The following is a 13,681-nucleotide window of genomic DNA, read 5'->3' as shown; positions in this document are numbered from 1 at the left end:
AATACCCCAGGTCGGGGCTCCAGGGGTGTGTCTGTGCGGATTTGTTCTTGTGCTTTTTCAGGGAGTTTCTTGAGCAAATGCTGTAGTTTCTTTTGGTAACTCTCAGTGGGATCAAGGGTAATGGCTTGTAGAAAGTGGTGTTGGAGAGCTGCCTAGTAGCCTCTTGTTCATACTCTGACCTATTCATGATGACGACAGCACCTCCTTTGTCAGCCTTTTTGATTATGATGTCAGAGTTGTTTCTGAGGCTGTGGATGGCACTGTGTTCTGCATGGCTGAGGTTATGGGGTAAGCGATGCTGCTTTTCCACAATTTTAGCTCGTGCACGTCGGCGGAAGCAGTCTATGTAGAAATCCAGGCTGCCGTTTCGACCTTCAGGAGGAGTCCACCCAGAATCCTTCTTTTTGTAGTGTTGGCAGGAAGGTCTCTGTGGGTTAATATGTTGGTCAGAGGTGTGTTGGAAATATTCCTTGAGTCTGAGACGTCGAAAATAGGATTCTAGGTCACCACAGAACTGTATCATGTTCGTGGGGGTGGAGGGGCAAAAGGAGAGGCCCCGAGATAGGACAGATTCTTCTGCTGGGCTAAGAGTATAGTTGGATAGATTAACAATATTGCTGGGTGGGAATTAGCCTACCTTGCTTGTCACCATGAAAGGTTTTCCTCCTTTCCCCCCCTGCTGCTGGTGATGGCTTATCTTAAGTGATCACTCTCCTTACAGTGTGTATGATAAACCCATTGTTTCATGTTCTCTGTGTGTGTGTATATAAATCTCTCCTCTGCTTTTTCCACCAAATGCATCCGATGAAGTGAGCTGTAGCTCACGAAAGCTTATGCTCTAATAAATTTGTTAGTCTCTAAGGTGCCACGGGTACTCCTTTTCTTTTTACATTAGAAATGATACCCTCTGATTTTTTTAATGAGCTTGTACTGCTTTTTATTCCTGTTAATTGTGAAGAGCCCAATACAGCTTACACAGATTCTGTTCCTCCTTATCTGTCATCAGAATTGTTTGCTAGATTCTAGTTGGGTGCATACTGAGAGTACAATTTCAATACTGTGGAATTAAACAGATATAACTTGACTAATGTAGCTTGTAGAACTTTCATTGTACGAGAAGGGGAGAACCTAATTTGACTCTCAGAGCCCAGGCTTAATTTACAGGGCTAGCACTTGGGAGGTGTGAGGATTTTTTTTTAACATTTAAACTGGAATACATGGGACCCCATAATATTTTTTTTTTTTTTTGGAGTTGCTGTTCAGTGTATAACTACAATTTAGGAGTAGGCAACATGTTCGTAACCTTATGTGGAGTTCTTTATTTACTATTTTCTGATGCACAAAAAGATACTAAGCACATCACAGAAACAAGTAAGGACTCGTATCTGCCCTGTAGAATTTACACAACAGGTGATGTGACGACGTGGCTCATTGATGGATAGAAAGAGGCAAAGGCTAGGGTTTGAGACTGTAAAACATGTTCCTCTCCTGGCAGTTCTGTTCTGTCAAGCTTTTTTATTACCATTTTACTTCTCTCAGGCATTAAGGCAGGAATGAGCGGAGAAAACAAAATTCAGTTAATGAATTGGATAAGTCAGCTCAGATAGCAAGACTTACAAAGAATCTGTTAAAACACATTCATTAGCAATGGATACAGGAGTTAAATATGTAGATATCCAAATGTGCTTCTAAAACAAGCAAAGAATTTGATTATGTATAGTTCTGCATGATCCAATTGCATGTAATTATAAATTGGCAAGATCATGTACTATCGTTTGTCAAGTGATGATTAAGCATGCAACAATTGGAATCATAAAGCAAAATTATGAGTCTCAGGTGTTAAAGTGACATCCACTTCATAACATCTTCCCACTTCTCTCCATCTTCCCACATCTCTCTTTTGTGATTCCCCCTGCTTCCTAAAAAGAATGGTGCTAATTTATGTCTGCACATATTGGAGCTAAATGTATATACAATTTTCAGTTGAAGAGTAGTAGATTTAAATTCTGACAACTTGAATCTTCATTAATAATGAGCAAATCTTGTAACAGTAAAGCATAATTAATTCCTCACAGAGGTCTTGCTTCTGTTTAAAGGGATAGTGTCAGGTCAATTTTGGCCTATAATTTTCACTAAACAGATTACATAACCTGAGGCTAAGACAAGTATTTACATATTTTTAAAAAATCAATAGCAAGTTTAACTAACTGTGCCACCCACCTCCTAGTTCCGTGCTGTGTTTACAACACAAACTGTGCAGCACTGGAGAGCTGTAACTGAAATGACTCCATTTTAACTTTTTTTTTTTTTTTAAACTGTGTATTTGTATGTGATGTAAGTGGTGGTTAAACTTGCCTTGTGTCCTCTAAAGCATTGGTTGTATCTGGTTTGAGGTAGGGTATGTATGTGTTTTTTTTTTTGTTTTTGTTTGGTGGTGAGGTTTTTTTGGTTAGTGATTGTCTTAGAAGTGTGCGATTATTTTCACTGGGACTACGTTTGTAGTGGTGAGAAAGTGGTTGTGTTGGTATTTTTAAGGAATCATTTTCTGTGATACCCTGAAACTCGACTTCCCCTTTTTATTTCTTATGTTGCAACCTATTGATTTCTATATCAGTCCAACTTTGCAATTAATCCTTTTATCAACACAGATTCAAAGATGTTGGCTGCTTTATTTCTTCTCAATCTGGTTTGGATCCGAGGTAGTGGTATAACTGGAATAATTCATAGAAATCTGAATCTTGAAGTTTGTATTATCTCAATTTCTTGAATGTCAGGTCTGCTTTGTAAGAATTGATCCAAGTAAAATATTTAACTAGGAAAAACAAATGTTTGTGGGACAAGGGGCCGTCACAGATTTTTAAGACAAGACTATGATAATTGTTCCTTCTGGTCTGACCTCTTGCACAACACAGGCCAAATAATTTTGTTCAATAATTTCTACTTTAAGACCATAACTCCTGGTTTTGAGGTAGAGCATATCTCTTAGAAAGTTCTCCAATCTTCATTTAAAGACTTCAGGTTATGGAGAATCCATCAGAGCCTGGATCATCCTTGTCGCTCTTTTCAGAACTCTTTTCAGTTTAACATCCTTTTTGAGTTGTGAATTCCAGAACTGGATAGTATTTCAGTAAGTCTCGCTAATGCTATACATAGAGATAATGTCAGCTCCCTATTCCTACTCTCTGTCCCCCATCTGCTACATTCAGTGACTACGTTAGCCCTTTTAGCCACCTCATTGTACTATGAGGTCATAGTACAGTTGGCTGTCTACCATGACGAAGGCTAAGATTTTTGTCATGGTTATTTTTAATAAAAGTGATGGACACGTCATGGACAGGTCATGGGCAATAAATCAAAATTCACAGAAGCTGTGACCTGTCTGTGTGACTTTTGCTGCTGCAGCTCCATGGTTTCCCCTGCACTATGGTGGCTGGGAGACGTGGGGTTCCCTCTTTGCCTGTAGCAGCTGGGAGCTGCAGAGTGACCATATTTCCCAAAGAGAAAAACGGGACACCCCAGTTGCTTGCCCGAGGCTGTCTCCCGTCACTGGAATACTGAGGAGGGCCCCCTCAGAAATATGTCACCTGTTGCTGGAATCTTGCAGGGGGCCCCCTGTCGCTGCTGTCATCTGTCACTGGAACCCTGCCAGGGCCCTGCTGGCTACCAGCTGCAGAGTCCCACAGCCCCCTGGTTGAAGCAGAGAATGTCATGGAGTCTCTGGAAGTCACGGATTCTGTGACAAAAATATAGCCTTAACCATGATCTCCAAATGCTTTTTACAGTCACTACTTTCTAGGATACAGTAATCCATTGTGTTAATGTTACCTACATTCAAGTTTGGGATATCCAAAAAATACCGTGTATTAGTTGGGTCAGGAAGCCTTTAGTATAGGTTTAAGTGCTTCTAAATAGGAAGGGTATTTTTAGTTGATGTGTTCTGAGTGCAGTGTTTTCCTTTTATAGAGTTTTTGATGAATGCTGATTTTTCTGGGTAAATGTAGGACAAAAGATGACTTACGCACATCATCGCACTTCACTACACTTGAGGAATCTGAAATCAAGCAAAGTAAATGTTACCAGGCAAAGATAAATGAAAAAAGTAATCAAAAGAGCACAAGTAATGAGAAGCAAACTTAGATTTAAAAAAAAAAAAAAGTTCTGTTGTCTAAGAAACAGGTAAGTACTTTTGTTTGCAACCTGTAATTTTAAAGTTGATACTCTAATATTTGTCCATCACTTGGAAGTTATAAAACTGTATACAGTATGTACTGAGAATTATAGCCATACATGTCAAAACATAGTGCCTTTTGAAACAGGTCCGATCCAATTAATAATGGCATCTTGTAATTACTGACAATTTTTATGTGCGAGTACTCCACGATAAATACTGACTAACATAATAAATCAAGCAATTGTTTCATATGCTTTATAAAAGTCATTAATATCTAAAAGCTAATGGGATATGATCATGTGATGATATTAAAATAAATATTAAATTCATTCTCAATTGTGTTTTGAGAATTCCTTATGGAATTCCAGTGTGATGCTGTGGCCAGAAGGACTAATGCATGCTTTATACGTGTTGAGAGTTGAATCTGGAATAAGAATAGGGAGGTTGTGTTATCTCTGTACTTGGCACTGGTCTGACTGCTACTGGAATACTGTCTCCAGGTCTGGTGTTGTAAAATCAAGAAAGATGTTGATAAATTGAGGAGGATTCAGAGAAGAGCCATAAAAGATAGGAAAACATGCCTTATAGTGAAAGAATCCAGAAGCTCAGTCTTTTTAGCTTAACCAAGATAAGTAACTAAATGGTGAACAAAACTTTGGTAATGAGCTCTTCAATCTAGCAGACAAAAGTATAACAAGCTCTAGTGGCTGGAAGTTTGACCAATTCAGGCTAGAAATAAGGCATATATTTTTAACTCTGAGGGTTATTAACCATATGCACATAAGATTGCTAGTTAGCATCAAGGATTTTTAATACAACTATTCGGGAGTAGTACCCTATGATTGGAGAATAGCTAATGTCAGACGTGTTTTAAAAAAGGGGGAAGTTATCTGGGCGATTACAGATCTGTTAGTCTAACCTCAATAGTATGGAAGACTGTGGACCACATGATGAAAGAAAGGAAAAGAAAAAACTAATGTAGGTAAATGGTAAAGGGAATGTAATGCACCATAGGAACATGGGTTTACCAAGGGTAGATTGTGCCAGAATAACCTGATTTCCTTCTTTGTGAAAATAGCATATATATATATATATATATAATATATAATTTTTTTTAAGATAAGGAAAATCAATAATATACTTAGACTTCAATAAAGCATTTGACATGGTACCAAATAGCAAATTATTAGTTAAATTAGAGAAGGTGGGGATTAGCACAAGAACTGTAGGTACATAGAGAACTGGCTAATGAAGAGAAGGGAAGGGTGGTGCTGAAAACTGGAGGGAGGTTACTAGTGGAGGGTTTCAGATTGGAGGGAGGTTATAGCGGAGTTCCTCAAGATCTTGCTTGGGATTAGTTTTACTCAATATTTTTATTACTGACCTTGGCACTAAAAGTAGGAATGTGCCAATGAAATTTGCTGATGATACGAAGTTGGAAGTTATCAATACAGAGGAGAATCAAAATATTATACAGAAATATCTGGCAGACCTTGAAGACTGGAATGATGGGATTCAAGTCAATGGTAAAAAGTACAAGGTCATGCACTAGGCCAGGGGTCCCCAATGCAATGCCTGCGGGCACAATGGCACCTGCCGGGGAAGTTGTGTGCGCCCGCAGGACACTGCGCCGCTGAAATGCCACTGCTGAGCGAGGCCGCTGGAGAACCGCCCGCCAAAATGCTGCCGAGAAATGGGCAACGTTTCTCGGCAGAATTTCGGCGGTGACACTTCTTTCCGCTGCCACTTCTCTGTGGCATTTTGGCAGCGGGGTGTATGGCGCCTGCCACAGTCTTCTGGGAATAGGAATGTGCTATTCTTACAGAAAGGTTGGGGACCACTGCACTAGGGTCTAATAATAAGTTCTGCTACAAGCTGGGGTCTCCTCAATTGGAAATGATAGAGGAAGAGAGAAACGGGTGTGTGGGTTGATCACAGAATGATGATGATGGGCTACCAGGGTAATGGAGCTGTGAAACAGGCAAATGCGATCCTAGGATGTATCAGGTGTGGCATTTCCAGTAGAAATAAAGAAGTATTAATGCCATTGTACAGGACACTGGTAAGATCTCATGTGGAATACTATGTACAATTCTGGTCACCCATCTTTAAGAAAGATGAATTCAAATTGAAACAGGTGCAGAGAATAGTTATGAAAATGATTAGGAGACTGTAGGTCCTATTTTATGAGAGTAGACTGGAAAAGGTTGGTTTATTTAGCGCAGTGATTCTCAGTCTTTCCAGACTACTGTACCCCTTTCAGGAGTCTGACTTGTCTTGCATACCCCAAGTTTCACCTCATTTAAAAACTACTTGCTTACAAAATCAAACCTAAAAATACAAAAATGTGGCAGCACACTATTACTGAAAAAGTGCTAATTTTTTACATGTTTAACCATATACTTATAAAATAAACAAATTGGAATATAAGTATTGTGCTTAAATTTCTGTGTATAGTGTGTGTGTGTGTGTGTGTGTGGACAGAGAGAGCAGTATAAACAAGTAATTGTATGTATGAATTTTAATTTTTATGGACTTTGCTAATACTTCTTATGTAGCCTGCTACATAAAAACTAGGCAAATATCTAGATGAGTTGATGTACCACTAGGGGTACGGGCACCCCTGGTTGAGAACCACTGGTTTAGCTTGTCAGAAAGAAGGCAGAGAGAGGCTATAATAGCTTTTTAAAAATACATTACGGCAGTAAACACCAAGGAGGGTAAAGAGCTATTTAAGCTAAAGGAAAAAGTTGGCACAAGAACAAATTAGAATAAACTGGCCATGAACAAATTCAGGTTGGAAATTAGAAAAAGGTTTCTAACTGTCAGAGGAGTGAGGTTCTGGAACAGCCTCTCAACAGGAGTTTTGGGGGCATACAACTTACTTAATTTTGAGATTTGAGTTGGATGAATTGTATTATGAGGTTCCTTGGGATCCTGGGGAGCAGGGCTCAGGAGCCCAGGTGGGCACTTCTGATTTATGTACTGTTCCTAATTGCTCATGCTTCACAGTTTCAGTTTATCACCTGCAGGGGTCAGGAAGGGATTCCTTCCCCTGTCGCCCTCCAGTGTGTTCTGGGGTGCGGTTTTTACTGGTCTTCCTCTGAAGCAAAAGGCTGGAAATGGGACACTGGATGGGGTGGACTAGTGCTCTGAGGGGGTACTGAGCATGCTTAGCTGACTGGTTCTTGCTCACACTGATCACCCAATGTGGGGTCGGAATGCTTCCCATGATAAGTTTGGCAGTGACCCTGGCGGCTTTTCACCTTCCTCTGCAGCATGAAGTATAGGTCATTTGCCAGGATTATCTGGGTATATCTCTCTTAATGAATTCCCTGATACTGATGTCGGATATTGATGCATCTTGATCTCTCTGTCCTCTGCTTGTGACACACAATAATTTAGTCTCCTGTGGACTATAATACTTTGGTCTAATTTTGGTTGTTGGGTTTGGTATACTGATGCTGGGTAGTGCTGGTGTCCTGTAATATACAAAAGGTCAGATTAGATGATCTGATGGTCCCTTCTGGCCTTAAACTTTCAGTCTATGACATTGGAACTACTTGCCAAGGGTTGTGGTAATTTTCTATCACTGGCAATTTTTATAAAAAATAGGCTTTTTTTTAATGCTGTAGTTCAAGTGAATTAATTCAGGGAGGTCCTACAGCCTTTGTTTTTATACAAGAGGTCTTGTAATAGTCATTTTCAAAGTCACCTGCTTTCTCTCCTTCCACTAGGCTAAAGACATTGTGTGGCTAAATACTTCAATAACCTTTGTAACATCTCACTCAGTTTTGTGCTCTGGGGGTTGATTAAAATGCTTTTGTTTCCATAGGTACCTCAACACGCAGTTTATTAAGAAGAACAAATTAACTGAAGCTGATCTTCAGTATGGCTATGGAGGTGTGGATATAAGTGAACCACTGATGGAAATAGGAGAGGTAAGTATCTCTGAAAGTATCTGTAAGAGGTAAACATAAACTGTACATAAAAACACATCTTATAATTCAACTGTTCTTTTAAATATTGATTTTTTAAAATTAAAAATATGTACAATCTAAAAATATATTGCTTGACTTTCAGTGGGAGTATTGAGCACCTTGGAAAATCAGGTTAAAAAGTTTTATAGAGGAATTGTCAGTTTCTTATCTGAAAAGCAAAATTAAATAAGGTACAACCTGGAGGTGGGAGGATCTATGTAGGTGTGGATCTGGGTAAAATATTGTTGATAAAGCAGACCTGGAATTTGTCAAACAAAAGAATTGAGAATGGAAACAAATATTGGGACGGATATTAATTCCTGCCCAAATCTTGCTTCAGTTTGTGGATTTTTAAACTGCATTTACTATGGGATAAGTTTTCTGTGATGTTTTTATCTTTACAGCTAGCACTTGATATGTGGAGGAAATTAATGATTGAACCGCTGCAGGCCATTCTCATTCGAATGCTCCTCCGAGAAATCAAAAAGTGAGTGCTTGCTTGTTTTCTGTTGGTTACAATGTTTCTAACCTGGTCTAAAAATTTTTTGTAATTGTTTGCTTGGAGAGGCCTGTGAGTTCATTGGACTTCAGCTAAGCTGCTTTCTTATTTTATTATAAGCCAACTCTGAACATGTTGATATACAAAAGTTTTAGCTGTCAAAAAATATAAACGCTTTTGTTGCGATTTACTTGTGCAGAAAGAGAACCTGAGTTGAAAAATTTAATTCTCTATAGTTAGGCCTGGAAGAATTTAATGATGATTATTTTTTTGAAATTCAGTTAATACCGATTTTTATTTTTAAGCTTTTTTTAAAAAATTTCTATTTAAATAAATTTCCAGTTTCACACTGGGGCTACAGGGAGCTACCTGTGTGGTTACAGGACTGATGACACTGGATCCCTGCAGCTGCGGGGTGTGGAGAAAGCTGTCACCTTGGCAGTGCAGAGCAAACGCTCCTGGGGGAGGCCACCCCCTTGCTGCATGGCTCCTGCCTGGAGATGGCCCCCATGCTCCCAGCTGGTCTGTGAGTGAATGGGACCGTGACAGTGGGGCTGGAGAGAGTTCCCTGTGCTGCTGTGGGGTTGGATTCCTGTAGGTGCAAAGTGGGAGATTGTGCTTGCCGACTGTTACCAATGGAGATGTGTGTGTGTGTGTGTGTATATTTTTTTTCATCTGTTTCAATGTCTTAGGTGAAATAGATGTTTACTAAGGACTAACAGTTCAAATCAAATCCTACCAGCCTAACTATAATCCAGAGGGAATGTTCTTTAGTACTAAGACTTGAGACTAGAACTCTGGTTTCTCTTCCTATTTCTAATGCTGAGTTGAAGAGAAACCTTGAGCTAGACACAGTGTGTGTGCCTCTTTATATATCTGTGTAATGGGGATTTTTACCTACTGCACATAAGGAAGTATGTTGTGAAGATTAATATTTCTATACTGATTGAATATAGTCAAATGAAGCACTTTGTAATTGCTTTATAGCATACTAGTAACTATTTATATTTCATTTCTACTCGTTTCAACTGGATTTTATGAAAATGTGTTAAGGATTGATACTACATCCTCCTGAAACATTACTTCTGAAGCCTGTAATATACCTAATAATGTTTAGAACTGCCTAAAACCACTTCTTCTGAAGCCAACATGGACACTGATTCAAGGATAAATTGGGTGTTAAGTAACAATAATCATATCTTAACTCTTGAGTCTGGTGAATGAGGGTCATAAGAGTATACCACTTAGCAATGCAGAAGTTTCTGTTTAGTTACACTAAGGACAAGCAGCACGGATTCTCATCTTGACTATTTATTAGCGGACCTAAATGTGAATGACACTACTGAGATAGAGGGCCTGATCAATGAAAATTGGGTATTTTGTAGGAAAAGGATGCTGACACGCTTATTAGAGAGGACTATTTATTGTCAACCATGAAGCAACACTTTCAATAACTATGAAAATGATCATATTCCTTCCCTGTGGAGAACTAGCTGATTATGGGCCTGATCCAAAGACTGTTGCAGTCAATGGAATGACTCCCATTGATTTCAGTGGGCTTTTGATCGGGGCCTATAAGAGAGCGGGGCTTATGATGGGTTTTTTTTGTTGTTGTTGTTTTTTAAAGAAACTTTGAAAGTGGTAAAAACTGTGTGCCTGTAGGGCTCCAAGCAGCATTATCGTCTAATGGCTAGACCTGATTACTCTTTTCTGCTCTGCCACAGGCACTGCTGTATGACTTGGCGCAAGTAATTTCACATCTGTTCCTTAGTTTCCCCATGTGTAAAATAAGGCAAATGACTTTCCTTTCTAAAGCAATTTATAATGTATGCATGATGAAATGCAGTATACAAGTGAGAATTGATTATTATTGTTACAAAAAATTATTTCTTTCAAGTACCAGACAGTGTAGTGCTTTCTGTCAAACTTTTACAATTTTGCCTCTGCTGAACTAATATTTCAGTAGTATTTGTGCTATCTTCCATGATTCATAGATATTAAGGTCAGAAGGGATCATCAAGTCTGACCTCCTGCACAGTGCAGGCCATAGAATCTCGCCCACCCATTCCTGCGATAAACCTATCACCTATATCTGAGCTATTGAAGTCCTCAAATCATGGTTTAAAGACTAAAAGGAGCAGAGAATCCTCCAGCAAGTGACCTGTGCCCCATGCTACAAAGTACATCAATCGTACATAATTAGTACAAGCAATATTGCCAGCAATTAATATTACGGCAAAGAACAATTGTAAAGATTTTAGTGGCAACTGCAGTAGCTGTCTTTTAGAATCAAGTTTAGCAGTGCAGGAATTGCACAATGTCTTCTGAAGTAGCAAATATTACATAAAGTGGACGGAACATTGAACTATATAAAAAACTAAATTATATGCACACTTCTCATTTCTAGTACTCAGTATACAAGCCTGTATATAAAAGTAAATTCTACTTCATGCAATTATATCTCAGTCCACTAATGTGTTTTGTGTTTTTTTTTTAAAAAAATATCGGTAAGTAGAAGGGGAATTATACCTCTTATAACTGGAACTTTTAATCCATAACACAATATAAAATTAGTAAATTAAATATATCCCAATGATTGTAGCCTTGTTGGTCCCAGGATATTAGAGAGACAAGGTGGGTGAGGTATAATTTTTTTATTGGACCAACTTCTGTTGGTGAGAGAGAGAGGCTTTTGATCTACACGGAACTCTTCCTCACGTCTAGGAAAGATATTCAGTGTCGCAGCTAAATACAAGGTCAGACAGATAGTGTAGCATAAGTAGTTAGCACATATTCTAAGGGATCTTTCAAGGTGAAGTGGCCCGTTAACACGTGTCAGAGTCGAGTCACCAGGGTAATGCTCTGGAACTATTCCATACAAAGCCAATCCAGACTCTGGGGTAGCATGCCTCCTCTCTCTGAGCATACTGTCTCCAGGGCAAGAAGCTTACACAGCTTCGACCTTCTGGGGTTTGACCTCAGAGCATTCAGCATCCCCTTCTACATCGTGCGCTTCCTGCAGCAAGTCCGTCCAGGCGGGGTTCCTGGGGAAGCCAGAGAGCCCTGCACCCCAACTCCACAGTCCCATGTGACTCTAAGCCAGCAGGTAAAACAGAAGGTTTATTAGTCAACAGGAACACAGCGTAGGACATAACTTGTTAGCACAGAAAATCAGTGACTTTTGGCCAAGTCCATCTTGGGGGGGAGGGGAACCCAGAGCCAGGGCTCTGGCCCTCCCCCTGTGCCCCAAGCCAGCCGAGACTGACTCTCTTCCAGCTGCCTGGCCCCTGCCCTGCCCGTTGCTCTTCCTCTGGTCTTTGTCTCGCTTCCAGGGCCAAGAGTCACCTGGTCACATCCCCCAGCTTGGTCTCAGGTTATGAAGGGGCGGTCATAGCATCCACGCACACAGCTAGAGCAGCCTCCACAAAAGTCATTCACCTTTATTCCCACCACCTAGACATTGGTGCAATATACAGGGAAACTGAGGCACACACAGCATTCATGCAGAACAGTAAGACTCACATAGGCTCACATAGAACATAACAAGGGAAAATCCCAACTACGTCAAAACACCCCTGGAGTCATAAGACAAAAAGAGGGTTTAGTGGGTTGCAGATTGTCATAAATTATAAATCCAGTGACTTTATTAAGATGGTGGCTGTTAATGTCTAGCAAAGTTATGAATTTAAGCACCCAGGCTCATCTTTTGAACGTGTTGTGCAGGTTTCCTTTGCGGATGAGGACTGATAGGTCAAATATAGAGAGGTCACTTTGTGAAAAGTGTTCATCCACAAGGGATACGATATTTTTCTCTTTTATCATTTTCCTGTGTGCGTTCATTCAAGACTCTCCTGATTGTCTTTCTGGTTTTACCCACACAATAGTTATTGGGACATATAGTGCACTGGATGAGGTACACCACATGTGATAGGAAACTGTAGGAACCATAGGTCTTGAAAGGTGCCATATGTGGGGTGTTCATCGTAGTAGCAGTGGAGATATGTCTGCAGGTTTTGCATCTGTTGTTCTGGCTGGGTGGTGTGACATTTTGAGTTAGTGTATCCCTCAGAATACCAACTTGGCTACTATGGACATAATTTCCCTAGATACCAGAATCCTTAACAATGACAGCATGGGTGCCTGTTTCAGATATTTACAAGACAGTGGACAACCCTCAGATACACATGCCAAACTCATCAATTTAATCCATTTTACATTCAACAACAAACACTGAGAAAACTGCCATAGGTACTAGGATGGTACCGAATATGCCAACTTCTTCATGGGCCCCCTTGAAGAAGAATTACTGCACAAATGCACCACAAAACCAATGATATGCCTGAGATTCGATATTTTCATCTTCTGCACAGATGACTTAAGCTGTCATAGATTTCCTCCACAACTTCAACAACCACTGCCCATCCAAACTCTCTCTGGAACACTTCCGCACTAGTATCAACTTGCTGGACACCATGATCAGCTTCAACTATGAAACCCTACTGACAACTACATACAAGAAATACACAGATCGTGACACTTACCTTCATATGTCCATTATCAAACCAAGAAATCTGTTATCTACAGCCAGCCACTCAAATACCACAGAATATGCTCTGAGGAGAAAGCCGGGGATATAGTCAAAATAACCTTCACCCAACAAGGACACTCCACAGAGAAGTAGATCACATCATGTAATGGGCCACCCAAATACTCCAAGAAAACCTACTTCAGTACAGAAATAAATCCCCCTCCAACCGCACACCCGTAGTTGTCACCTACCACCCCATACTGGAACCCATACTGGGTGTTATCGAACAACTCCAGCCCATACTCAATGGGGACTCCATCCTGAACAAAATCTTTCCTGAACCCCCTCTTCAGACCTTCAAACAACCTGCCAACCTCTCCAAACCCATCAGAAGCAAGCTCCCCACAGACCAGGACACACCAACTCAAAGTGGCACGAGATCCTGCCAAAACAACAGATGTAAAACCTGCAGACACATCTCCACTGCAACAATGATCCACCTC

The 13,681-nt window shown here is 40.1% G+C and overlaps 1 protein-coding gene across 14 annotated transcripts in view; it reads left to right on the top strand.

Moving 5' to 3' along the window:
• Window positions 1–13,681, top strand: part of CUL2 (cullin 2) — a 95,674-nt gene that overhangs the window by 31,466 nt on the left and 50,527 nt on the right. For all 14 annotated transcript variants that reach the window (XM_038389885.2, XM_043509564.1, XM_043509560.1 and 11 more), the window contains 2 exons: window positions 8,007–8,112; window positions 8,556–8,638. In XM_038389885.2, the coding sequence (XP_038245813.1) occupies window positions 8,007–8,112; window positions 8,556–8,638 (189 nt within the window). The remainder of the gene's footprint in view (window positions 1–8,006; window positions 8,113–8,555; window positions 8,639–13,681) is intronic.

The sequence above is a fragment of the Dermochelys coriacea genome, chromosome 2, assembly GCF_009764565.3.
Source record: "Dermochelys coriacea isolate rDerCor1 chromosome 2, rDerCor1.pri.v4, whole genome shotgun sequence".
NCBI lineage: Eukaryota > Metazoa > Chordata > Testudines > Dermochelyidae > Dermochelys > Dermochelys coriacea.
This window is presented reverse-complemented; position numbering and strand designations above follow the sequence as displayed.